A 27,984-nucleotide genomic window follows, 5' to 3' on the forward strand; every position below is an offset into this window, starting at 1 on the left:
AAGGTTTCCTCAGAGTTTCTCATCAAAAAAGTCTTTTGTTGGGGGAAGCCCATGTTCTGCTTAAGGCTTGGCAAATGACCTTACCTCATCATATCCCAAGATGGCTGCATAGAAATTGTTTGTCATAAGGATCATATTCTTCTTCAGGATATAAGAATTAACCTACAGAAACAAAATGACAAAAACAAAAGAATGAAAAAAGGGGAAAGAAACAAAAAATATGATTTTTGCCTCTTAACTATCATAGACTCTTAGTAGAACAAAGAGAGAAGGCCCCTAACAGAGCGAACTGCTAGTCCACCCTCATTTCCCTGATCTGTCTGGATTCTCCCCCTCCCCCATTTGACAGTTTCTTTTAGATTTTGATCCTAAATTACACAAATCAGTAAGTCACTTTAGTGAACTGAGCCACAGGTATGTGTCAGGCTTTTTGCTAGACCCTATGAACACAAAGTGTAAGAAATGTTTCTCAGCTGAAGGAGCAAACCGTCTAGTATGGGAAAACAGGTATGTAAAAAACAATTAAATTGCAGTATGTTACCTCAAATTCTATTCCAGAAGTGGTGAGCAATAGAGGAATTTTAGTACAAATGATCTCTGCTCTGGGAGCAGGGAAAGAGTTCTCCTGGAGGTAAGACTTACGTGGACCATGAAGGAGAGAGGATATTCTAGACAGAGGGAACATGGTGTGCCAAGGTGCAGAGGCAGGGAAGAAAATATTTGGGAAGTGCCAGGGAAGGCAAATGGGAAGAAACTGGAAAGGTATGGTGGAACCAGGTTAGGAAATGTCGAAGGGCTACTGAAAGGAGCCTGTGGTGGTGAAAGACAGAAGGAAGTTGTCAGAGGTGCAAAGAGGAGGGAGAGAGGCAGGACCAGGAGACAGGAGGAGAAAGGAGAGCCCCTGAGGCTATGCAGAGGAGAAGAGAACAAGTTGGGCTGAAGCAGCAAGGCTGTTAATCTTGAGAGACTGCTTTCAAATACAATTGCAGTGAGACCATTGACACCATGGAGGAACTACTCTCAGAGAACGGCCAGGTGGGCCCTCACCAAATGTCTTCAGTAGGGTCAAAACTCTGACCTCCAGACCTCTAGGAATATGCTTGAGCAGGGTCTCTGTTTCATTCCTTGCTGGGGCAGAGCAGAAAGCCTGGTGTAATGTGCAATAAGCACTGAGTATTTAAACTGACAGGTTTTAGAAACAGCCAAAAGTTATATGGAACTTTACATGGAGAGTAAGATTTATGGTTAACAATCCTGACCATTTACTGAGCAGCTGGTATGTGCCATGTGCTTTATGGACATCATCTCCTCTAACTGACACTGGAACTCAGGTGGTAGATGTGCTATAGTCACATTTTCATGGACAAAGAAAACTGGGCCTAGAGCAGGTAAAGTGACTGGCCCAAGGTGCCACAGCAAATTAATAATAAAGCTGAGATGAGTATCCAGTCAGTTTGAATCCAAGTCCATGTGCTTATATTTCATCAGGTTCCTGCCTTCAGCAAGATGATTTTATTTTGGATCAAAAACCAAAGACTGATTGATTTAATCCTGTGGTTCATAACTGGTCTCTGAAGAAGAGCAGAAAGAAGTAGTGAAAGGACCTGGATTTAGTCAGAAAACCTGGGTTGAAGTTCTAATTCCGCTATATTCACAGGATGTGACGATCTTGGGCAAATCCAATAACCTTTCTGAGTCTATTTCCTTGCCTTTCGAACGCCCTGCACACATCGCTGGTTTAAATAGCAAGTGAATGAGCATGTATTCATTCATTAATTCAACAATGTATGCCGAAAGCCTCAGTAAGCTGTAAAGTGCTCTGCCAATGCAATGAATTATGAGTAATACCTTCTGGTTTATCTACAAAAACTAAAACCAGGGGCGCCTGGGTGGCGCAGTCGGTTAAGCGTCCGACTTCAACCAGGTCACGATCTCACGGTCCGTGAGTTCGAGCCCCGCGTCGGGCTCTGGGCTGATGGCTCAGAGCCTGGAGCCTGTTTCCGATTCTGTGTCTCCCTCTCTCTCTGCCCCTCGCCCGTTCATGCTCTGTCTCTCTCTGTCCCAAAAATAAATAAACGTTGAAAAAAAAAAATTAAAAACTAAAACCAGTTCCAATAGTCAGGGATAATTTTCAAAAGGAAGAGAGAATGGTGACACTCAAGACTGGAAACTGTGAGACTGGATGCAGCTGGTAGTACAATCCATGGCCTTTCCCTCCTACATTCAACCCAAGCCAAATCAGACCTCCAGCCTTCATGTTCCCAGAACTCTGTCCACACTCTTCCTCTGGATGCACAATATGGTTTAGAGTTGCTTATGTACCTGTTTCTCCCACTAGTCTGTGAGCTACTCAAGGGTCATAACAAACTCTGTCTGATTAACCTTGGCACCCTTGACACCTAGTCCAGGGCCTGGCCCAGAGCAGGGTTTAAGACTGGCAGGTGGATGACTGCATCCTTACCAGGGTCTGAGCGCCAAGCATAGTATGTTTTGTCCAATGACACCCTTTTGTTTCCCCTTTTTTGCTGCTTGAGTACCCTGCATGTTTCTGAAATTTCAAAAATATATACTGCCTAACTTCTTACACCATCTTCCAAAATGGGCTGAGGCGAAAGGAAGAGTCTAGAAACAAGCCAGAGCTAGAGTTCGTTCCTTCTGAAATATGAGGATGGGACTACAACCCACACCTGCTGATACCCATTTTGGAGCTCTCCCTACTCCCATACAAGTTATTCTCCTAATCGTGCAAGAAAAATCAGAGCCACCGACAGACGTCAGAGATGTCAAACACAAAGGCAAATCTCTCCGAGGCAAACATTCACTGAACCTGCTCAGCAGAACTGGTTTATGTGTTGCATCTAACTAGTGAGCTGTAGAGCTGGAAGGCCCTTCAGAGATCACCTAGCTCGATTCCTCTGAGGAAATAGTGAACTGGCACCCAAAAAGGGGTAGGCCACTTGTCTGAGGTCACACATAAAGTTAATGTCAGAGCCAGGATTAGAACCTGATTTCTAGATGAATGCTTTACCTATTTCACCATCTGTAGGGCATTTCCAGAGATCACCAACACATTAATCTGCAAACCTCAGTTTTCAGCAAGGTCCAGTTACATACATACATACACACTTTCTCCTCTTGGGATGCACCTGCATTCTGGCTGGCTATGACCCAGGAAGAATGGACAGCGGGACAAGAATTCCCTATTAGCAAGGCTCCAGCTACCTCCAGTCCCATATTCTAACTCCAGTGACCTGTATGTATGGGACCTCCAGTCCCATATTCTAACTCCAGTTGCCTCTCCCTCTCCCCTCTAACTGAGATGGCAAGCAGCCACAGCTAGGAATGGCTTTCAGATATCATCACCCAGGCTGGATTAGATCATGAAAAGGGCCCTTCCTGGAAGAGGGTGGAAGCTCGATCAGTGCAGACACATGATCTGCAGGCAACAGGTGAGGGTGAGTGAGAACAGCTTCCTGAACTACTGGACTCATCCCAAAGGGGCCTTTCTAGCCAGTCCAGCAGCTACAGGCAGGGAGCTGGATATTCCCTCCGGTGAACCTCTGTTGGGATTTTATTTCCTCACTGAAGCTTTTGTTTGTTGGTGTGCAGGTTCTGTGTCTCCACTGCCAGATGATTCTGTAGGGAGCGCCCTGCCCATGAATACACAGATGGGACAAACCAAATGAGAAACTCCTCCCAGATAGCATTGGGCTGTTCTCCTAGTAAACTCTTATCCTTTTCATAATGCTTTGCTTTTCATAAAAAACCCATACATACAGTACCACCACAAGGAAAAGGTTCCTTTTATATCAGTTACTCATATTTTCCCATTTATTTAAGCTATTAAAATTCATGCAGATATTTTATAAGCCATCAGGATTTGGTGACTGGTATTACTGAATGTTTAATAATAAACTAAACAGAAGAAATCAGAGGGTTAAATGATGACTGCAATTCCTGTAATGACTTAATTAAATTTTTATTGAGTACATAAACTATGATGTCATTTCTAGCCAACCATGGGTCTGCTTTCCCAGCATGTCACAGGGTGGGAGCACTCAATAGGAGGCGAGGCTAAATGAGCAGCAAGTCTCAGCTGAAATGGGGAGGGGAGCAAGGCTCATGTAACACACTCAATAAATTATCCGTTCATTTTTAAACAAAGTCCATGAGTTATAATATATTTGCCATGCACTTTTTATGACATAATAAAAATGTTACCTTAAGGATTACTTAACACATACTACAAATGTTATAGCAGAGGCAGGCACAAGGGGCAAAGAAAACAAACACGAGCAGGCCAGGGACGGGTCCTGGAGTTTACGTCCCAGGGGGAACAGCATAGTATATTAAAAAGGGAATGCCAAAAAGGGGGTGGGGAGATGCAAGAGTTCAGGGTTACTAATCAGCAGATTAATGAATGAGACAACCAACAGGGAACACAAGCAAAACAATAATGAATCTTGCAAGGCACATGTTTAATTAATATCGTATTCGCAAGGAGGAATATTAGCTTTAAAGACACGCCAGTTCATTTGAGGCCAATTCGCTGCCCTCTTTCCCCTTTTTGCTGTTGCTGCTCTTAAAGACGTTTATGTGACTGCTTAACAGAGGAACCAGATTATGTGGATGGAGGGAATGACGGAAGATCAGGTTTAAACTCCTCCATGAGCTCTACAAGGTTCTTTGTGATCTGGTTCTTGGTCATCTTTCCTGCCTCACCTCCTCCCACCTCCCCACTTTCGGCTGACTCTTCAGTCAGAGCAAACTATGTGCTACTTCCACAAATACGCCTTGCTCTCTTAAGCATATTGTTGCTGGCAATCTTTCTGCCTTCGTTATCTACTGGGATGCTAACTCCTTCTTATCCTCTAAGACATAGTTTATAAATTATACCTTCTGCAAAGCCTCCTCTCTCCTCAGTCTATGGTGCCACAAAAATTCCAGAAACAGGTCCCATTGCTCACTGTTTACCATGTGCCAAGAACCATGCAAAAAGCTCCAAGCATGCAAGCTCACTTAATCCTTCCCAATGACTAACTCTGTGAGACAGGTACTGTTACTATCCGCACTTTAGAGAAGAGGAAACTGACATTTCAGAAGCTAGGAAATAGTGGGTCAAAATCAGAACACAGAGCAGTCTGACTCCAATGCTATCTATGGTGAAACAAACACAATAAATAATGTGGCCACCCTTCATGTACCTACAACTTAGGTGATTTGTAGAGGCAGGACTAAGAACAGCTAATAGAGTCTTGGGTAAACACAACTCAGAGATTCCCAATTCCAATGGTGGCTAGGGATGGGTCACCCGATGGGTCATCAGTGGCCGATTACTGATATCCATCAGACATCGCTAGTAAGCTAAGCCTCACTTCTGGGAAAACTGGGCCGGGGGTGGAGGTGTAGGGGAGAGAGCAATGGTGTGACTGTGATGTGAGAGGACAGAATGGAAGAAGGCTGGTATGGACAACACAACTGATGCACATGAACGGTAAGAAGAAGCTTTGCAGCCACTGGCTTGAGGCAAAGTTGCTAACAGTAACAAGTTAATAAGAATTGGTTGGAATCTGGGCACCTGGCTAGTGGAGCATGGCGGAGCATATGACTCCTGATCTTGGGGGTTGTGAGTTCGAGATCCACACTGGGCGTAGAGGTTACTTAAAAAACAAAATCTTTAGGGGCGCCTGGGTGGCGCAGTCGGTTAAGCGTCCGACTTCAGCCAGGTCACGATCTCGCGGTCCGTGAGTTCGAGCCCCGCGTCAGGCTCTGGGCTGATGGCTCAGAGCCTGGAGCCTGTTTCCGATTCTGTGTCTCCCTCTCTCTCTGCCCCTCCCCCGTTCATGCTCTGTCTCTCTCTGTCCCAAAAATAAATAAACGTTGAAAAAAAAAAAAATTAAAAAAAAAAACTTTAAAAAACAAAAACAAAAACAGAATTTGTTGAAATGAACGAATGATAAAATGGGGCTAGAGTTGCTGACTAAAGCATAAGGAATATACCAAATTCATCATAAAGCTACAACACAGTACAAAAGATTGCAGGTCAGGTCTTTCTAGCAGTCAGAAATGGCATCAGCAATGCTTTCCAGCGTCAACACCATGGGCCACACTGATTGCATGGCAATAGGCTAATGTGCATTGATCATCAACCAGTCTATTAAATTTAATTTTAGAAATGAGCTGACTGTAGAATATTATGTGAAACACACAGAAACGGGTGAGAGGAGAAAGAAAGAGAGAAAGGGTATATGGAGAGACCAAATACATGGGTGCAGATAACTCACTTACTTGCATTATGACTAAATGATTTACCGAGGCTCTTTTAGCAATGACCGCAAAATACAACGAATAAAATTCTGTGTGTCTGCTGTGTGTATGTGTGTGTTAGGCAGATCCAGAGGAAACTGTATTAATACCAAGAAGAAAAGGAAAAATAATAAAACATGAAAAGATGGACAGTTTCAATGTCTTCCTCCCTCTTTAGAAAATGATGTGAACATCTGAGTAAAGCATATTTCAGCTGTGATGAAAAGCCAACCTAAAACAGGAGATAATCCTTACATCTCATTTTAATAAACGATTTTCAACTTTTAATGGCACAGAGAAGCTTACTACACTGAAATGCCTTTTTTCAATTATTTATTTATTGGGACACCTGGGTGGCTCAGTTGGCTGAGCAGTCGACTATTGATTTCAGCTCAGGTCATGATCCCAAAGTCATGGGATCAAGCCCCTTATTAGGATCAAGCCCCGCGTTGGGCTCCGTGCTGAGTGTGGAGCCTGCTTAAGATTCTCTCTCCCTCTCTGCCCCTTCCCCGTTCTCGCACGCTCTGTCTCCAAATACATATATACATCCATACATTATTTATTTACTTACTTATTTAAAAAATCCCAGCCTAGCAGCTTGGAATCTGCATATTCAAAATTTGTATAGCCTGATCATGTCATAAAAAATGAGGTACGTGGTTTGGCAGGCATACCTGCTGAACCACTGGCTTTAATTTCTGATGGTTATAAAGTACAGGAGCCTTTTCCTCAGGCTTGGAAAACAGCAAAGCAAGAGCCAGCCATCCTTGAAAATTACAGTCATTTACCCACTTGACAAGGCATTCAAACACCTCAGTAAGTCTGTAACTATATTGAAAAGAGCTGATGAGGGACCTTATGGTCCTGGGAAGATCAAACTACCCACACCAATTGAATTTGCTTCTATGTCAGAACATACAGATAAGAGGAGTGTAACAGCTATAATCTACTCTGATTTCTGAAATTTTTGATTGCATCCCACATGACAAGTCTCATGCATACTCCAATTATAGGGGTTATATTAACATAGACTTCAAAGAGTCACTTTTAACAACAGCACTGACAGCACAGCACCAAATTCTAAAGGAAATAATTCTGGGGTCTCCACTGAAAATGTGTGCTGATAATAATTACGATAGTGGTAGTGGTAACATGAACACATCACATATCACATTTGATTTGATAATGAGTTCATATATACAATCTTATTTGTGCCTCACAATCATAACCTTGCCCTTCTAGGAGTTCACAGCCTAACTGCTACTGTTGTCCTGATTCTATAAACAAGAAAACAAAAGTTCAAAAATGTTAAATGACTTTCCCCAAAGTCACACCCTGCTTTTGACAGTGCTAGGACTTTTATCTCAGACAGCTGGACCCTAAATCTAGTGTCTTCCCTAAAATGTCATACATTTCTGCTTCTAATGAATCATATCAGAAATGGAGAAATCACACAAGCAAAAAAGTTAAAACTGCTAATTTTGGTACTTTGAAAAACAAGAGTAAAATGCAAAGAACTATGAATTATTGAAAAGTTATCCTAGAAACAAGAAGAGATTCAACAAGGTCAAATACACAGTGGCATGTCTAGGCCAAAATAATAATAAGTAACAGGATGAAGGAAGGGTTTGACTACATATGTAGTTATAATAAAGTCCCAGAGCAGATCTCTGATCATGAACTGACAAATGAGAAAATTTTAAAGTAACGTGGACATATGAAAAGAAATTCCATGTACAAAGGTCAAAAACTTTTCTTTTCTCTATCACTGTAATAGTCAAGAGTCTTTGTTTTAGCTACCATACTTAAGAATAAACAAGGAGAAACCAGAGAAATTTCAATGAAGCGTATCAGACAGGTATGGTCACACTGGGTTACCATTGGTCACAAGCCAGGACATTCATGATTCTACAGATGAAAGAAACACCCAGAGGCTGTACCATGACTTGGCCTGTTTGCTTCCATCATCAGTCTCAATGGATCGGCAGATCTTGGAAGTACTACTCTAATACTGCCTGAGGTGAGGATCACTCACTCTGGGCATCCCTTTCTTAGGGCCCAGATCTACCCCTCCCCAACTTCATAAGAGTCGGCAGGCTGCTGACCCTGGAAACCTGTCCCTTCATCACAGAGATGGGCAGAGGAGCCCCAGCTAACCTAATCTGACTCTTACTTCTGAGCAGAGATAACCAAAGATAAAAGGCAGCTAAAGTTGGATCACCCCAAAGAGACTGTACTAAGTTCCTGTCAGTTAATACTACAATCCCTGAGCTTCCCGAGGCCTGTTGTTAAACTCTCCTTTCCATTCTGTGAGCACTAGTTAGCCTCCAATAAATGCCTTTGTTTGCTTAAATTAGCTGAAGTCAGTTTCTGTTGCTTGCAATCAATGGATATATTGTCATTCATCAATTCAATATAACCTCTCCATAATAATATAATAACAACATTAGCTAACATTTGTTGAATGCCAACCATGTGCCAGCAACTGTATTAAAAGCTTTCAGTCTTAAAAGAGGGTACAATTGTCCTCATTTTACACAAGAGGCATTACCTTATTTTCTGTGAAGCCTTTCAAGTTCCCTAAAGCTTGTTGCTTTTTCATTCACGTGGTTTTTAATATTTCCACCAGGAAGGCATATTGTACTATTTTCCTAATCTGTTTATAGTTTGCCCCCCACACTCCCTCACTGCATTAGACTGTGAGCTCCTTGATGGCAAAGATGGTGCACTGCTCAGCACATGTCTGCAGAATGAATCAATATAGTATTTCCTCTTAATTACCTCTTGTATTTCCTCATAATTCCTCCATAATTACACAATATGGTAATTCCTCATAATTGCCTCTTGTATTAGTGACGTCCATCCACCTTTACAAATTTCAGGAAAGCTCCCTTGAATACAAAGATTGAGTACAAGGGTTTGGGGAAGGGTTGAGCAGATTTGTGTACTTGCTGCTGCTGTTTTCATGGTTTCCAAACACTACTGTAGCCTGAAGAGGCCCAACTCCCATCCTTTCAGTGTGTCCTCACATGGCCTCTAAAACCCCATACCTCTCTCAGAGCAGTCTCTTCCACTGGAATATTTCAAGACCACCTATAGTTCCATGACTACCATCTGCTAGCATTCTAGACTTGAAGTCAAAATACTTATATAGAAGTTTGAAGTAAGGAGGAGAGCTTCTGATTGAACAGAGAAAGAACTTCATGACTGTCAGGATAAGAAAACACAAAGTGGGCAATTGAGTTTTTTCTCTCTCGCTGATCATTCTTTTTTTTTTAATGTGTATTTATTTGTGAGAGAGAGAGAGAGCACGGGTGAGGGGCAAAGAGAGAGGGGATGAGAGGATCTGAAGCAGGCCCAGTGCTGACAGCAGAGAGCCCAATGCGGGTTCGAATTCACCAACTGTGAGATTATGACCTGAGCTGAAGTCAGACGCTTTACTGACTGAGCTACCCACGTGCCCCTCTCACTGAACATTCTAACGAGATAGTAGTGTCTCTCAGGTGAACAGGCTAAACTTTACCAGACCTTTGATCCCTGCCTGCTCTGTAACAAGCGCTATGGAAGACTAACTAGGAAACTTTCTAAGAAGTGCCCTTCTGCTATACTTCCAAGTTTAAGAAACGGCTTATGCTTTGCTAACAAGTGCCAGTACATGAAAGTTTTGATCGGGCTTTGGTTTCCTGTTGTTAAATACAAGATTTGGGAAGTGAAAACAGTTTAATTTATTAATGGTCATTTATGACCCAAATCAAGGTAGAACCAATCTGTAAGACAATTACCTGAAGTATAAGCAAAGGACAATTCCATTCACACCTACTAGTATGGCTATAATTTAAAAAAAAGGAAAATAGCATGTGTTAGGGAGGATGTAGAAAAACTGGAACTCTCATGCATTGCTGGTGAGAATGTCACATAGTACAGTGTTGTAAAAAATAGTTTGATGATTTTTCATAAAGTTAAACACAGAATGACCCTATGACCTAGCAATTCCACTCCTAAGTATATATCCCAAAGAATTGAGGCTGAGACTGAAACAGATATTTGTACACCAATGTTCATAACGGCATAATTTACAATAGCCAAAGGGTGGAAACAACCTACGCATACATCAACAGATGAACGGATACACAAAATGTGGTATCTACATGCAATGGAATACTATTCAGCCCTAAAAAGGAATGAAATGGATATATGCTACAACATAGATGTACCTTGAAAATATTACATTTGAGGGGCGCCTGGGTGGCTCAGTCGGTTAGGCGTCCGACTTCAACTCAGGTCGCGATCTCACGGCCCGTGAGTTCGAGCCCCGCGTCGGGCTCTGGGCTGATGGCTCAGAGCCTGAAGCCTGCTTCCGATTCTGTGTCTCCCTCTCTCTCTGCCCCTCCCCCGTTCATGCTCTGTCTCTCTGTCTCAAAAATAAATAAACGTTAAAAAAGAATTTTTTAAAAAAAGAAAAAAAAAAGAAAATATTACACTTGATGAAATAACTCAGACAGAGAAGGACAAATGTTGTATGATTTCCCCTTATATGAAGTACCTAGGATAGGCATAGAGGCTACAAGGCGTTGGCGGAAGTGGAAATGAGGGAATTTTTGTTGGGGATGATAAAAAAATTGGGATAGACAGGTGATGGCTACATAATATTGTGAATACTTATTTAATGCCACCAAATTGTACACTTATGAATGGTTAAAATGACAAATACTATGTCATGTATATTTTACTACAATAAGAAAAAAGAAAATTCCAATTACAATGATTCTTCTCACACAAGAATTTCAATCTGTGACTTAACCACGTACATACATTAAAGCCTCTCTTACAATACCTATCCCGTTCTGAGCAGTAGTTTCATGACGTAACTTATATTCCTTGCTAGACTGTAAGCTGTCTGGGTGCAGAATTCTACACTGCCTTGTACATGTTCAATAAGGATATACTGAGTGCCTACTATATTCAAGGGATTACGGTATGCAGTAGACATGAAGGATGAATGAAACATAGTACCTATCCTGAAGAAGTCTGTGGTCTCATGTGAAAGAGATTCCACACACAAATGATTATAACACCTAGCACACTGTAAAAAATGGCAATGGTGAGTCTCAGGGCTAAGAGGCTTCAGAGATGAAGCAACATTTATTATATTAGGTATTAAAGGGTGAACAGGGATTATTACTTTTCAGACTGAAAGAATGGTATGTGCAAAGCCACAGAGAGGTGAACAAATACTGCATTTTCAGAGAAAAATCTGTAACAGAGATGCCATGATGGGAAGAAGCAGAAGGCAGAACTGGAGAAAGGCAGTCAGTATATGTTTGACCGGAAATGGCCCTGAATGCCACATGAAGAGGTCTAAGCACAGGGAAGTTGCATCGACGGATTTGTTCCTGAAAATTAACCCTAGAAGTATAAAGTACAGACCACAAAGTTGGGGGAAAGACCGGAGGCAGGAACACCAGAAGAGATAGGGTGCCTGGGTGATTCAGTTGAGCATAGGACTCTTGATTTCGGCTCCAGTCATGATCCCAGGGTTGTGGGATTGAGCCCCACGTCGGGCTCCACACTGAGCATGGAGCCTGCTTGAGATTCTCTCTCCTTCTGCCCCTCTCCCCCTGCTCACGTGCACTCTCGTGCACATGCATGTGCTCTCTCTCTCTCAAAAAAAAGGAATACTAGAGGAGGCTGCAGCAATGGTGTAAGTGAGAGTTGGTAAGGAACTGAATTGGCATAAATGGCAACAGGAATAAAGAGGAAGGAATGCTTTTAAGAGAAATGTCTATAGCAGGATCAGCAGTGGGTGTGGAGGGGAAAAGGTGAGGAGGCCATGACTTGCACATAATCAGACCTCACTGAATGCTAGCTGAAAAAAGAATATAACAGTTATATGTAATCATAAGCTGATGACTTTCTGACCCTGGTAGCACTAAGGGCAGACAACCAGTCCTGTAGGGTTTTAGCAATCACAGTGCCCTCAATGTCTCCTGTGTTGTGGTAATGGAAAATCTTACTTGAACAAGATGTAATATGAGCAAGATGTGTACTTAGCTAGAGCCCGGCAGGCGTCTCCAGCGGAGCAGGAGTACAGAACATCAGGGCCTAGAGCTGATCCCCATTCCCAGTAATCTGTTCACTACCAGTCAAGGGATATCATCCCTCTGGGGCCTCTGCATTCTACCTGCAGTCATGAGGTCTGATTACTGTCAGCAGGATGCTGACACACCTTAGGTTTCCAGAGACACTTGCGGGCTCCCAAATGCACCATGGACCTCATGACTGCATTTACGAGTGCAGAAAAGCTGCAGGCATGATGTTGCTTTTTAAATGATTTTTTTTAAAAAAGTTTTAATGTTTATTCATTTTTGAGAGAGAAAGAGAAAGAGAGAAAGAGAGAGAGAGAGAGAGAGAGAGAGAGAGAGGGAGAGAGACAAAGCATGAGTGGGGAGGGGCAAAGTTAGAGGGAGACTCAGAATCTGAAGCAGCTCCAGGCTCTGAGCTGAGATGCCTGCACAGAGCCCAACGTGGGGCTTGAACCCCGGACCGCGAGATCATGATCTGAGCCGAAGTCCAGACCAAGCCGTCCAGGCACCCCTAAATGACTTTTTATTAAATTTAGGCAGACTGGGAACTGCAGAACACTACAGGATGCTTGTTCCCCATCAATAACCAGCCATCTCAAAAGCACAGACTTATAAACGAAACAGATTAAAATGGATAATTAACAAATTAGTAAGTTCTTTGCTAATGGAGCCTGGGCACTGTTACTTGTCCTGTGTACTGAAGATCTAAATATCCCAGAAGACCTGGAGGCAACACTGAGCTCACTGACTCCAGCCACAATCCTTTCCCCACTCAGCAATTCCAAGACAGACATCATGTTGCCTGGAAAACATTTCCTGAGGATCTATGCCCTTCCCAATCTTGAGATTTCTAGCATTTTTTACAAAACAGTCCTGTCTTCTCCTTCTCTGCAGTAATGGGGAGCAAAAGAGATGGGCCACCCTAATCAACTGAATCACACGTTAACTAGTGACTCCAGCTGAGGAGAGGAGGTCAGACCAAAGTCTACAGCCCCAAACAGGTCAGACCAAGTCTACATACAGCTCCAAACAGTAAGGTGGACATTTCCATTGTTCTCTGCAGGTCATAAAGAATGCTGGTCTTTCGGGGCGCCTGGGTGGCGCAGTCGGTTAAGCGTCCGACTTCAGCCAGGTCATGATCTCGCGGTCCGTGAGTTCGAGCCCCGCGTCAGGCTCTGGGCTGATGGCTCAGAGCCTGGAGCCTGTTTCCGATTCTGTGTCTTCCTCTCTCTCTGCCCCTCCCCCGTTCATGCTCTGTCTCTCTCTGTCCCAAAAATAAATAAACGTTGAAAAAAAAAAAAAAAAGAATGCTGGTCTTTCACTGCTGTTTCCTTACTGTTTATTGCTCAGAACCATACAATTTCCAAAACACCGATCCTGTGGTAACCTGAGAAAGAGGCTGTTCCCTGCTGTAGAAATGTAGAAATGCATATGAGCAGGGGGAGAGAGTAGAGGGAGAGAAATGAGTCAGAAAGGTGACTTACCAATTATCACCCAGCTCATGGACAGTCAAGATGTTCAGAGAAACAATGCCATCTGATTCCTAGTCCAACATTCTTTTTGTCTTAAGGCTCAAACAGAACTGCCATCCACCTGATAGAATCCTGCTGAAGTATCCTGGGAATGGCTGAGCCTGAATTCTAGTAGAGGTACTCTTGCACAAGTAATGAGGCAGTCAACGGTGAGACAAACAGTAACGTTCAGATTCCCAGGAAATGGAATGGACACTTGTCTCTATAAGCTAATTCTTTTTGGCCTCTTTTTTCAGTAAAAGGTTACTAAAAGGGTAAACATTTTATCCAAAGAAAAAAGAAAGCCTCAGTTGGAATGCTGTATCTATTACAGAGTTGCTCTCTCTAGTGATTTGTCTTCAACAAGTCCCACTCAGACCTTAGAAATGCTTTGAAATCTAAGTAAATTCTGGGCTCAGTCAGCTCCATTTTGCCACCTTGTGACTCTCAAAGACAAATCTCTGAAACTCAGTTTTTCCATCTAAATTATGTAAAACTGCCTTTATTTTTTCTTTCTACATTACCATGTGACATAAAAATACTTAACAATAAGTAACAAAATGAGTATCTGCAAACATCTGCCTAGCCCCCAGGCACTGTTCAAAAATTCTCACACGTGATAACTCTCTTAAACCTCCATAATGCTCTAAGGTGAGGTAGGTACTATAGCTATCCCTATTTTACAGAGAAAAAAAATGGAGGCACAGAGACTAAGGACCTTACCCAAGGTCACACGGCTGGGATGGCATCTGAGCCCAGTCTGGCTTTGGTGCCCGAGGGCTCTCAACCACTGATTCTGCCTTAGAAAGCAAGTTACAAACCCAACCCACTCCTCCACTGGAGCCAGGGCTGCCAGTCTCCATCCCTCTCTTCAGCCTCTGGGGGCTGCCTAGTTTCCAGTACCATCCCGCCATCACACTCAGCCCTGGGCTGGGCCAGCTTCTCCAGAAGGCTGCAGCAAAAATACAACAAAACAAGCAAAAAAACAGGTGAACTCAAATCTTACTTGTTTATCTATTTAGTTTAGAACCTAACCCAGGAAAAATTCAACTTCATTTCTCTTTTTGGTATAGGCTAGAGACTGTAAGCCCTGTAAGATCTCTCTGGTGCACTCTCTACCAACAGCATTTGCAGATTAGCACACAGTGAGGATGTTCCCTAAATATGGGGCACCTGGGCGGTTCAGTCAGTTGGGCGTCCGACTTCGGCTCAGGTCGTGATCTCGCGGTTCGTGGGTTCGAGCCTCACATCAGGCTCTGTGCTGACAGCTCAGAGCCTGGAGCCTGCTTCAGATTCTGTGTCTCCCTCTTTCTTTCTGTCCCTCCCCAACTCGTGCTCTGCCTCTCTCCTCAAAAATAAATAAACGTTAAAAAAAATTAAAAAAAAAAATGTTCCCTAAATAAGTGAATAAAACAATCCTTAATAGAGCCATAAAATTAATAATGATGCTGAACCTGAAGGGAAAAAGAAATTCAATAGTGCCTTCATCATCAACAAATGTATATTCAGTGTTAACCATCCCCCAAACAGTGTTCTAGGAGTTGAAGCTATAGCAATAAATATGAGACAATACAGGGCTGCTCGGCAGGCTCAGTCTGTAGAGCGTGCAACTCTTGATCTCGGGGTTGTGAGTTCAAGCCCCACAATGGGTGTAGAGATTACTTAAAAATAAAATCTTTTTTTTTAAAAAAAATTTTTTTTTCAACGTTTATTTATTTTTGGGACAGAGAGAGACAGAGCATGAACGGGGGAGGGGCAGAGAGAGAGGGAGACACAGAATCAGAAACAGGCTCCAGGCTCTGAGCCATCAGCCCAGAGCCGACGCGGGGCTCGAACCCACGGACCGCGAGATCGTGACCTGGCTGAAGTCGGACGCTCAACCGACTGCGCCACCCAGGCGCCCCAAAAATAAAATCTTAAGGGGCGCCTAGGTGGCTCTGTCAGCTAAGTGTCCGACTTCGGCTCAGGTCATGATCTCACGGTTTGTGGGTTCAAGCCCTGGATCGGGCTCTGTGCTAACAGCTCAGAGCCTGGAGCCTGGAGCCTGCTTCGGATCTTGTGTCTCCCTTTCTCTCTGCCCCTCCCCTGCTCGCACTCTGTTTCTGTCTCTCTCTCTCTCAAAAGTAAATAAACATTAAAAAGAAATTTTTTTTTAATCTTAAAAAAAGAGAGAGAGAGAGAGAGAGACAATACTTGAACTCCTGGAGCTTACATTCTAGGAAGTAGAATGTACTTGCCTGTTGTGAAATAGGCAATAGGCCAAATAGGCAAAATAAAATACACAGAATGTTAGATAATAATTTTAGTGCTATTGCCCTAATCCTGTCATTCAAGGCTCATAATATGAATACTGCCCAGTGCTGTGTATGGTATCCTGATGTGGGGATAGGATGGGAGCCCGCTGATTCTCATTCTGATAATGAGTTAGGAATAGACTCTGTGATTTCACTCACTCAACCACTAACACTTGATAAAGGCCTATTATGTACTAAACACTGTGCTAGACACTAGAACACTGACCTAAAGAGAAAAGGATCAAAAGAGATCTGTATCACAAGAAGGTAAATGGAGGGTATATATGGGAGCTCCAGGGAATGGCAAAGGTAGTAATATGATGTAATGAAAAGAATAGAGTTGGGGCTGACTCGGTGGCTCAGTCAGTTAAGTGTCTGACTCTAGATTTTGGCTTAGGTCATAATCTCACGGTCTATAGGTTTGAGCACTGCGTCGGGCTCTGCACTGGCAGTGCGGAGCCTACTTGGGAATCTCTCTCCCTCTCTCTCTGCCCCTCCCTCGCTTGCAGGCTGTTTCTCTCTCTCAAAATAAATAAATAAACTTAAAATAAGAAAAGAAAAGAAAAGAAAAGAAAAGAAAAGAAAAGAAAAGAAAAGAAAAGAAAAGAAAAGAAAAGAAAAGAAAAAAGAATCAATCAGCGGTAAGTTTTAATCTCTGCTCTACTACTAATATAGGACTCCAAACAAGCCATTTTTTCTTGCCAGGACTAAGTGTCCTCAATTGAAAAGATTAAATGAGGATCATCTTTGTGCCTATCAAACTTCTGGGAGATTGCCGGCCACTGAAGTGACACAAAATATAAACTGACTGCTTTGCAATTCTGACCAGTGAGGGCTAGCCCTGAATGGGGCTTCCTGTCATCAGCCAGAGCAGTCTGGACTTCCTTTACACAGTTCCTGGCCGTCACCACCAAGCAGAATTCTTCTGCCATCCATGTCTACCCATGGCTTCAGACCACAACTCCAGCATGTTACAAACCCCAAATTGGTCCCCAAATCCACTCAAGTCTCTTCTGGGCCTCTGAGCTGAGGATAACAGGAAAAGGGCCAGTTCTTTCAGGGCTAGAGAGCAAAAGAAGCTTACAGAATAAGTAAGAAGTCTGGTAAACTGCTGTTCCCCTACTTTGAATACTACCCTGGATTGGAAAACTCTTAACTCAGATTTTTTTCAAGTTGGAAGGGCTCTTAGAAATAATCTGGTCTAGTCTCTTCAACCTGAAGCTGCTGGTTAATGGTGGAACTAAGTTTAATTCCCTACTCTTTTGACTCCAAGACTAGTGAGTGGTTTTTCAACTCTCCCATCCTCTCCTTCCTCCGGAAGGAGGAACCTCTTTGGCAGGCAACTCAGCTTGGGACCCAAAGCACAGCAGATGATAAACACCTTCTGTCTTTGAAAGAGAAGAAGCACAGTCATAAATTATCTGTACTCAAAATACCATAGACACTAGAATTCATTTGAAATCCAAAGAATCTCAGCAAAAGGGCATAGGACAGGGATGAAAGGAGTAGTGTGGGAGACACAGAGAATGCCACGGAGTGCTTAATGGGAACCGTCTCCTACTTCCCCCATAACCAGGCACAAACCACAAGCCTGCTGATTCTTAACCCTAGCAGCTGAACTACCCAAGGCCCACAAAAGGGGCAACACACACAGTTTACACCTTTTATTATTCTGATAGAAATTTCTCTCCTGGGAGCAGAAAGAGGTCAAAAGTCCAAAACCAAAAATATATATCTTTGTAAGTCAGAGCAAAAGAAGCAGTACAGCAGACAGTTATTTAAAAAAAAAAAAAAAAAAAAAAGCAGAGTAGGAGGTGTTAGAAAACTCACTCCAAGTAATTTATTCACTAGGAACCACAAAGGGCTTTCCCAAGAAAAGCAAAAACACCATTAATTTCCCCAGTACCCTCCTTTCAAAGGGCTCCAAACACTTCACACATATCGTTTTAAATTGTCCTCAAAGGCTCCAAAATAAGGAGTTACTATTTCCCCAAGTTCAGATGGAGAAACTAAAATATTCATGCCCACCCTGCTCTGTCCAAGTCATCCTAACAGATTTAGCCAACTTCGACTGAGTGCCTGCAAGGCACATGACCTATGCCAGGCAGAATAAGCGAGACAAAGATGAAAGATATGATCTCTGTCTGGAAAGTCAGAATCCAGTGAGGCATAACAGATGTATACATAAATCTTCAAATGAGGCAGCCTACGCTAGGTGCCATAGAAAGGTTCCAAACAGTGCCTATTTTATCAAGTGACTAAAATGTGCCAAGCACTGTACTAAGTCATTACTAGCATCATATTTTTTAAGTCACATGCTATGTGTGACTTATCTAATAGAGAAAGAAATGTAGACAATGAAAGGTAAAGAGAGTTGCCTAGGGTCTCAAGGTTATGGCACAGCATGGATTAGAACCCAGGTCTGTCTGGCTCCAAAGCCCATGTGATGAGAGGTAACTGCTTGGGAAGTTACACACATACATATATGATAGCAGAGCATCCTTTTCTCAGAGCCAGATAGAACTCCTATAGGGGAAGGAGCCCCCTGCTAGAGATCCCTGGCTAGAGAAGGGCCTGGCTTGGTGATACCTCTACAGAGGTGATACCTCTACAGAGCTCACCTGGTGGGGGTAACCTCTGCCTCTTTTGCCAAGGCTCCACTTTGGAGGCCAAGGAAGAAAGATCTGGAGGAAGAAGAGCTTATGAGGCCACTGTTCACAGACCAGATAGGTTAGAGAGAGCATGATCAGCCTTGGGGAATCCCTGGATCTGAGCAAGGCTAGGTTAATATAAATAGCTCTATTTTAAGACCTCAGGACATGAAACAGATGGGGGAAAAGAGAAGATCCTCCAAATTCTAGGAGCAAAGTTGAGCCTGGAACTATGGATGCCCAATCACCATGCCAGTATTCTTCCCATTTAATAATGGGATCCTTCTGTAATTATTTTCAAATCTTAATTTCAACCTAACAAAACAACATCAACAATAACAACAGCCCTTTGATGGAGCCAGGTACTTCTATTACTATCTCAATCAACACAACTGACTTTACTCCTATCAATGGATAGGTTAGTCATTAGTTGATTCACTTGTTCTTATATTCTACCTACTTCCAAAAAAGGTTCAAGTTGGCTTATAACAAAAGGTATGTGGTATGGCCAAAAGAGCAAAAGTTTGAAAGTCAGTCAGATCTGGGCTTGTGACTTCTTGTGGTGGCCACAGCCAAGTTCCTCAACTTTTCTGCCCCTCAGTTCTCCTCAGCTACAAAATGGGTACACTCACCTCTCTAACCAGGCAATTTGTGATTGAGATGGTATCTGTAAAATGTCTGCCAGAATCTGGCCCACAGTATACATCTCAACCAAAAGAAGAAAAGAAAAAAAAAAGTAAGAGAAAAGAGTTAAGTAATAAAGTGTCTGTGTGAGAGAGGATAATGAAAAATTATATCAAATACCTAAATAAGGGAAGCTCTGTACTTTCTGGTAGCCCTGGCAACAGGAAAACAGGATTGTTCTACCACTCTCATTGTTAAATAAAGGTATGCATATAAGTTCATCAAGACAGAGAAAGTTCTTGTTTCTAAATGCAAAAAGGTTCATGTATACTTGAGTGAACGTGTATGTGCACACACATACACACACTCGCACGCTTACACCGTTTTTCTCTCCAACAGGAACAGGGCAAATGGCTCTCCAGAGCCCTGCTGCCCCTCTGACACCACACTACTGCTGCTTGCAATGAAGTACTTCAACAGTTAAAACATTTTTGTGCCAATATTTTAAGAGTGCAGAAGGTTCCAAATTACATGTAAAATAAACAATGCCAGACTGTGAAAACTCTTGGCTGCAACGTTCTCTGATGTTAACAAGAGTTTCTTTATTACTGTAACCTTTCAGAAGTGAATAAAAATTATTTCTCTGCCCTAGTTTTGCCCTCCAGTAAAAGGGAAGAGAACAGTGACCATGGAAAGAGCTGTACAATGACCTCTCATGAAGGCTAGGAGGCTGGGAAGGGGGCAGTTTAAAACACAAAGCCTTCCATATATGTTTCTAGTCAAAGGTTAGAAATTTAGTTTGTGCTGTGCTGATCATATTGTAAAATTTTATGTTGCTAATATTTTTATGTAACTAAAACCCTCAGGGAGACCAGAGGGCATTTCCAAGAGCCCAAACTAAGCTTAAGTTAAGAAAAAACCCAAATCTTGATCAAGGCTCCTTAGCCACTTAGGGAACTTCATTACTCTGAAATTGAGTCTGAAGTGCCCTTAAAAGGGGGGGGGGGGAGGGGAGGAAGAAATTCTATAGGTGGCCAGGACTTAGACAAAATATGTTATTTTGCAGACCTTTGAGTCAAGGAGTCTCTGAATACTGGACACCCAAAATGATCTCAAAATGGAGCTAGTCTGAATAAAGAGAGTCTGATTTCAGCACTGCAGGAAAAGGACAAAAGTCACCATACAAAGGCAAACATGCTTTGTCCTCACACAATCCTGCCTCTACCTATACTATTCCTCTGCCTGGAAGGTTCCTCTCATCTGTCAAACACTTATCTGAAAAGATACAACCCAAATGTCATCTACTCCAAGCTTCTCTCCTCTGGGCCTTCTCAGCAATTTTTAAATATCACAATCTCTTAATACTGTAATCACCTGCTTATATGTTTGTCTTTTCCTACTAGACCGGGGAGCCAGGGACAGTATCTTCATCATCTGTGTATCTCCAGTGCCTAGCAGAGTACATGGAAGCTAGCAGGCCACAATAAAATGGATGGATAGATGGGTAAAACCTTGTTTGTGTCTGGGAACAGAAATCAGACAGAGAATGATGAACTGCTAAAAAAACAGAACACAAGCTCTGGGATTTAACACAAGGCTAGCTTTTCAGACTCTCACAGAGTTGCGGAATGTTAAGTCTGGAAGAGAATTTAGAAATCATCTAGCTCTCCTCCCCAGAGAGGTGAGGTGATTTGACTTACTTGAGCTCACCCAGAGAGTGGTCATGCTGGCCAGAACTCCCTCCGTTATACCATACCATCCATTCTCTCTACTGTAAATAGTTACAGGTATAAAAATTTTTTGGCAGTAAGATGAGAAATATGATTAAGACTGCATATTATGAGAATGCTATTTGTTACAAACAAATAACAATAGATGTCACACTGAAATTCAAATAACTTGATACAAAATGCAATACGGGAGTTGCTCAAAAAGTTAAACTAGCATCACTGTATGTCCCAGCAATTCCACACCTAAGTAATATACCCAAGAGAACTGAAAACCTATGTTCAGACAAAAACCTGTACATGAATTTCACAGCAGCATTATTCATAAAAGCCAAAAAACAGAAAACTACCCAAATGTCCATCAATTGATAAATGGATAATCAAATGTGGCATATCCATACAATAGACTACCCCATAGAAAGGAATGAAGAACTGGGGCGCCCAGGTGGCTCAGTCAGTTGAGCGTCTGACTCTTGATTTCGGCTCAGGTCATGATCTCAAGGTTCGTGAGACCGAGTCCCAAGGCAGGTTCTGCACTGTCAGCTTGGGATTCTCTCTCTCCCTCTCTCTCTGCCCCTCCCCGGCTTGCCTTGTACACTCATACACACACACTCTCTCTCTCTCTCAAAATAAATAAACATTAAAAAAAAAAAAGGAATGGCGTACTGACACACACCACAACATGGATACACCTTGAAAACATTATGCTAGGTGAAAGACAGATAGAAAAGGCCACATATTACATGGTTCCATTTATATGAAATGCCTCATTATAGGTAAATCTATGGAGACAGTAGAGTAGGGGTTGTCGGGGCTGAGGGAAAAAAGGAATGGGGAGTGGCTGCTAATGGGCACAGAGTTTCTTTTTGAGATGATGAAAATGTTCTGGAATTAGACAGTGATGGTTGCATAACACTGTGAATTTACTTAAAAAATTAAATTAAAAAAATATATATATATACTAAAAATGGTGGATTTTATGGTAGATGAATTATAACTCCATTTTTTTAAATGGAAGAAAAAAGATACAATCTCTACCCTCTAGGAGCTAACAATTTAACTCAAGGAGTCCAGACCAACATACAGGCATACTTCAGTGTTATGTGACAAGTAATGTTATACAAGATAGAGGAAAAAGGAAACAACACTTGGGTTAAAAATCTCAATGCTTATGTTAGAGCCATAGTTCCTAGTGATGATGACCTTTTCAGGCAGTACAGGGTAGTGATTAAGAGCATGGTCTCTCGAGTCTGGCATATTTGGGTTCCAATCCAGGCTCATATTTACTGTGTAAGACTGGTTAAGTTACCTTACTGGTAGGTGGAATAATGGTCTCCCAAGAGATCTACATTCTAATTCCTGGAACCTGGGAATGTACCTTATATGGGGGAAAAGGACTTTGTTGTTATGATTAGATTAAGGGTCTTCAGATACGGAGGTTACCCTGAATTATTCAGGTGGGCCCTGAATATAATTACATGTACCCATATAAGAGGGAGGCAGAAGTCCCCTAGACCCAGATAGCAGAGGAGAAGGCAATATGACCACAGAGTGAGTGATGTGGCCATAAGCCAAAGAATGCCAGCAGCCACCAGAAGCTGGGGAGGGCAAAGAACAGAGTCGCTCCTAAAGCCTCCAGAAGGAGCACAGCCCTGCTAATACCTTGATTTTGGCCCAGTGAAGCTGATTTCTGGCCTCCAGAACTATGGAGAATAAATTTGTGTTGTTTTAAGCCACCAAGTTTGTGGTAAGTTGTTACAGCAGCTACAGGAAACTAATAACTAACCTCTGATTCTAGTGTCTTCATCTATAAAACAAGGATAGATATATGACCTCACAGGAAAGATTGTGGTAAATGTAAAACTCATATGGTATTTATAAAGTGCACATCAAAGAGAAAGTTCTACGTAAACGTTAGCTACTACGTTTCTGTATTATGCTGAAATCCTCTTTCACAGGGCACCTGCCCATGCCCAGACCCTGCTCCCCTCAGCAGGGAGAACAGTAAGAGCTGGCACTCAGGAGACTTGAGTTCCTCTCTTTAGTTGATTTCTAACTTAAATTTATCCAACTCTCCTTGAGCCAGTTTCTCCATCAGTTAAATGACAGGATGAGACTAGAGCAGTGGCCCTCTAACTGGGGAGTCTGTTAAAACAGACTGCTGGTGGGACCCCTGGGTGGCTCAGTCATTTAAGTGTCTGACTCTTGATTTCAGCTCAGGTCATGATCTCACAATTTGTGAGATTGAGCCCTGCGTCAGGCTCAACATGACAGCGCAGAGCCTGCTTGGAATTCTCTCTCTTCCTCTTTCTCTGCCCCTCCCCTGTGTGTGTGCTCTCTCTCTCTCTCAAAATAAACGTTTAAAAAAACCCCAAAAAACAGATTGCTGGGCCCTACCACCGGAGTTTCTGATTCAGCAGATCCAGGGTGGAGCCCTAAACTTGCATTTTTAACAAGTTCCTAAATGATGTTGAGACTGCTGGTCTGAGGACCACACTTTGAAACTCTCTGGACTAGTTTATTTCACGTTCCTTTCCAGTTTCAATAGTCTAAGACATCCAATAGATGTAGCATTCAAACAATAAACACTGCTGTATCAGACTGATATAGTTTTACAACTAAATTCTTTTCTGATGTTAAGAAAGTGGGGGATGGGAGAGTATGAAGTACATGGTTAAAGACTAGTTTTAACTTTTGAACTAAACAGAATGAAAAATCTTAAGCAACAGTGGGAACAGGAAGAGGCTGTCCCCTTATCCAGCATGCTGGCCCCATTTTAATTTATTTTAATCCCACCTTTCTGCCTTTTCACCAGACCCCTCCCCCTCACGCCCTCCACGAGAAACACATCTAGGTGTCTCCTGAATTCATTTATTGGGTCGGCAGCGCACAGTATAATACCGCCTTTGTTAGTCTCCTAGCCCAGCTTCTCCTAGCAGAGTGTTCAGTCTCCGTGTTCCTCTACTCTTAAAAAAACACAACCAAAGAGTCTCTGAAAAATAATTGTAAAATCAACTAAGGCAAATTCAGACTATGTGGAGACGTTCAGACTCTAAATGCTGGAAAAAGAAACAAATTCAGAACATTGTTAGCATTCTCACCTGTCCTTTTTTCCCCCTTAATCTCTATTAGTCCTGTTGAGTAGGAAACCTCTGCCGTATTGGATTAGAAAGTCTGAATAAAAGGGGCCTCAGCCTGGGGACTGTGCTGAAGAAATGGAATGCCTCGAGATTCGAGAAAAGCTGTCCTCTTGGCCTTTGGAAGTCCTTGGTAAGAAGACCAGGGAGAAGGAAACTGCCATGAAACTGATCCCCCGCCCACACCCCCGGTTAGGGATCACGGTATAATAAAGTGACTACTGGACTGGGAACCAGCATCCCCTAGTTTGGGTACTCATTCTGCTATTTTCTAGCTGCATGACCTCGGGCAAATCAATTAACTTCTCTGGGACCGCATTTTCTCACCACATAAATTAAAACAGTGGGACCAGATCTATAGTCCTCACCCTGAGATGTACATCAGAAATTTTCTGGGGAGATGTTTCAAAATAACCACATCTGAGTCCCTTCAGATTGAGAACCATTGAATGAGAGATATCTGAGGCACTCCATCTAACATCCTAAGGTTCATTTATCCCATAAAGTGAATTAGAAATATAAATGATGAGAGAGCCAAGGAACCCAGGAGGGAGGTCAGGGAGAGAAAAATGAAACTCTTTTTGGGGAGAGGGTGGTCAGAGAAATTGAATCCAGGTGTGATAAGAGACCATTCATTAAGTCAGTATTTGAAAGATAGTGCTGCCCAGTCACTAATAATAGAAGGACGTGTGTTCACTCAACAGGTATCTGAGGGGTGACTGTGTCAGGCACTCTGTGTAAGACACCAGGAATCCTAGGATCCTCATCCCATCTAATGGGCACGACCTACACAAACCCACAATTACAGTAGATCATGGTAAGTCCTCTCTCAGAAGTTTGTGCAAAGTGCTACAGCAATAGAGAGAAGGGAGTGGCCAAATATACCAATTATTATGGTGGGGGAGGGAATGCTGGGAAAAGCTGCGTGTAAGAGGTACTATCCAGATGCATACTATAGCATCAGTGACAATCTGGCATGTATGTGTGTGTGTAGACGCGCTTGAGCATGAACATTTGTGTATTAGAGGTTTGTTGGCAATCAGACTAAAGAGGTAGGCAGGGTCTAGAATATGAAGATTTCTTCCCCCCCCCGCCCCATTTTTCACTTTGAAAATCAAACTTAAAAAATGTAAGAGTAGGAAAACAAAAATTTGTATGATTTTTAGATTCACAATTGTTAATATTTTGTAATATTTGCTTCATGTCTCTCTCTGCGCACGCGCACATACACACACACACACACACACACACACACCCTTTTTTCTTTTGCTAAACTATGTGAAAATATCAAAACATTTCAATCCTAAATACTGTATCTTCTAAGAACATTTTCCTATATAACTATGAAGAGTTCTACATACCATTGCTAAGATGTTTGAATTTTGTTCCTCAGATTTCTAGACAGAGGAGGGATCCAATCAGATGTAGAAATTGGAAAAACCTCTGGTGGTTTATGTGGTGACAGGGTTCACTAGAGTAGAGAAAGTCCAGGAACTAGTTAGGAGGCCATGTGCAATAAAGGAGAGATGATGAGGGTGGATATAAGCCATGGAACAGAAGGGAGGATAAAATCCAAAGATATTTTCGGCAGAAAAGTGACAGGACAATTTGGGTGCAGAGGATGAGGCAGGGGTTGAGGAAGACTACGAATTCCAGCGGGGGGGGGGGGGGGGGTGCTGGATTGATAGAGATGACAGCAGAAGCAAGACAAGAAACCTAGGAAGAACAGGTTCATGGAGCTATTTATCCCGTCTCCTGAGGGAGATGTGTTTATTTATTTTTAATGTTTTGTTTTTCTTTTTGAGAGACAGAGAGAGAAGACCACGAGCAGGGGAGGGGCAGAGTGAGAGGGAGACACAGAATCTGAAGCAGGCTCCAGGCTCTGAGCAGTCAGCACAGAGCCCAATGCTGGGCTCGAACCCATGAACCGTGAGATCATGACCTGAATTAAAGTCAAATGCTTAACCGACTGAGCCACCCAGGAGCTCCCAGAGATTTATTTAGAAGAACCATTAACCCCTGAAAGGGAGATGTGGAAAATGGCGGGGTGCTCAGTACACACAGGTCTAAGCAGTATTAGAATCTATGATACAAAAGATGTCAAAGGGAACTGGGCACCTAGAGACTGGAGGCAATAAATGAATGAATGAATGAATGAATGAATATATATACATAGATATATCCATACATATATATATATATATATATATCATGTGTGTGTGTGTGTATATATATATATATGTATATATATATATATACACGATAGGTTGGAGAGGTAAACAGTTCTGAAATGATGAACTGAATTGGGAGTATGAAGAGTATTTAAGAAGTGTATCCTAGGTGTCCATGCACCAAGGCAGCCAGGGCTTTCAAAATGGAATTAGTTCACTGTCTTTCTCCTACAGAAATTCCATGAGGGAAACTGAAGATAACAAACGGGATGATAATTCACTTACCGATTTACTCAGTCAAGAAACATTTACTTAATGCCTACTGAGTATAAAGCTCCATTTTAGGTACCATAGGAATACAAAGATAAACAAATATGAATCAGACCTCAGTTAATTCACAATCTATAACTGGATGTAAAAACAGCCATGAGAGAGATAAATGATCGTGTGCATAGATAGAATTAGATTCAATTTAAATTCAATTCAGAAAGGTTTATAACTTCTTTTTCAGGGACAGTCCCTGAAATAAAGTGAGTCCAATATGCAACCCGGAAGGACAGGCCAACCAAGCCATCAGACTGGCATTCCGAATGTGTGCTCCCAGGCATCTGATCAGTGACAAAACTGCCTAAAGCATGTACTCCAAGCGCTCTTGCTACCTCTTAAGACCTGAGGTTAGGGAACTTGTGTAAAGAATGCATCTACTAAAGATACATCTCAGTTGGACCCTGCTAAAGTTCATGAGCCAATCCCAAAATGAAATTGCTCTGCCTTCTAAGAATTTAGGCTTCTCTCACCTAATAAACAAATATCCACTCCAATAGCTTAGGACATTTAATTTTTTTTTTTTTTTTGAGAGAGAGAGAGCGCGTGCACATGAGTGTCCATGCACATGTGAGTGGGGAAGGGACAGAGGGAGAGAGAGAGAATACCAAGCAGGCTCCACACCCAGCGCAGAGCCTTATGGACTCTGGGATCATGATCTGAGCAGAAATCAAGAATCCAACACCTAAAAGACTAGCCACCCAGGTATCCCCCAGCTTAGGATATTTAAAAACAAAAACAAAAACTTCCCAAAAGAAGGACTGATTTCTGAGAACATGTCTTATTTAAAAAAAAATTTTAAAAGAGAGGTTAGAAGCTTTTGCGCAGTGGCAGTATCGTAGCCAATGAGGTTTATCCGAGGCGCGATTATTGCTAATTAAAAGAGAGGTTAGAGTGGGAGAGAGCCAAAGCATAACAGACTCTTAAAAACTGAGAACAAACTGAGGGCTGATGGAGGGTGGGAGGGAGGGGAGGGTGGGTGATGGGTATTGAAGAGGGCATCTTTTGGGATGAGCACTGGGTGTTGTATGGAAACCAATTTGACAATAAATTTCATATCTTTAAATAAATAAATAAATAAATAATTTTTTTAAAATTTTTTATTTAAAAAAAAAATTTTTTTTAACGTTTATTTATTTTTGAGACAGAGAGAGAC

The 27,984-nt window shown here is 42.3% G+C and overlaps 1 protein-coding gene and 1 pseudogene across 4 annotated transcripts in view; one reads left to right on the top strand and one right to left on the bottom strand.

Moving 5' to 3' along the window:
• Positions 1-27,984, bottom strand: part of UQCC1 (ubiquinol-cytochrome c reductase complex assembly factor 1) — a 102,560-nt gene that overhangs the window by 10,949 nt on the left and 63,627 nt on the right. For all 4 annotated transcript variants that reach the window (XM_086702057.1, XM_086702056.1, XM_025931996.2 and 1 more), the window contains one exon: positions 85-162. In XM_086702057.1, the coding sequence (XP_086558183.1) occupies positions 85-162 (78 nt within the window). The remainder of the gene's footprint in view (positions 1-84; positions 163-27,984) is intronic.
• LOC112869774 (U4 spliceosomal RNA) lies at positions 27,645-27,713 on the top strand (annotated as a pseudogene).

The sequence above is a fragment of the Puma concolor genome, chromosome A3 (genome assembly GCF_028749965.1).
Source record: "Puma concolor isolate L17-30 chromosome A3, mPumCon1.1.hap2, whole genome shotgun sequence".
Classification (NCBI taxonomy): Eukaryota; Metazoa; Chordata; class Mammalia; order Carnivora; family Felidae; genus Puma; species Puma concolor.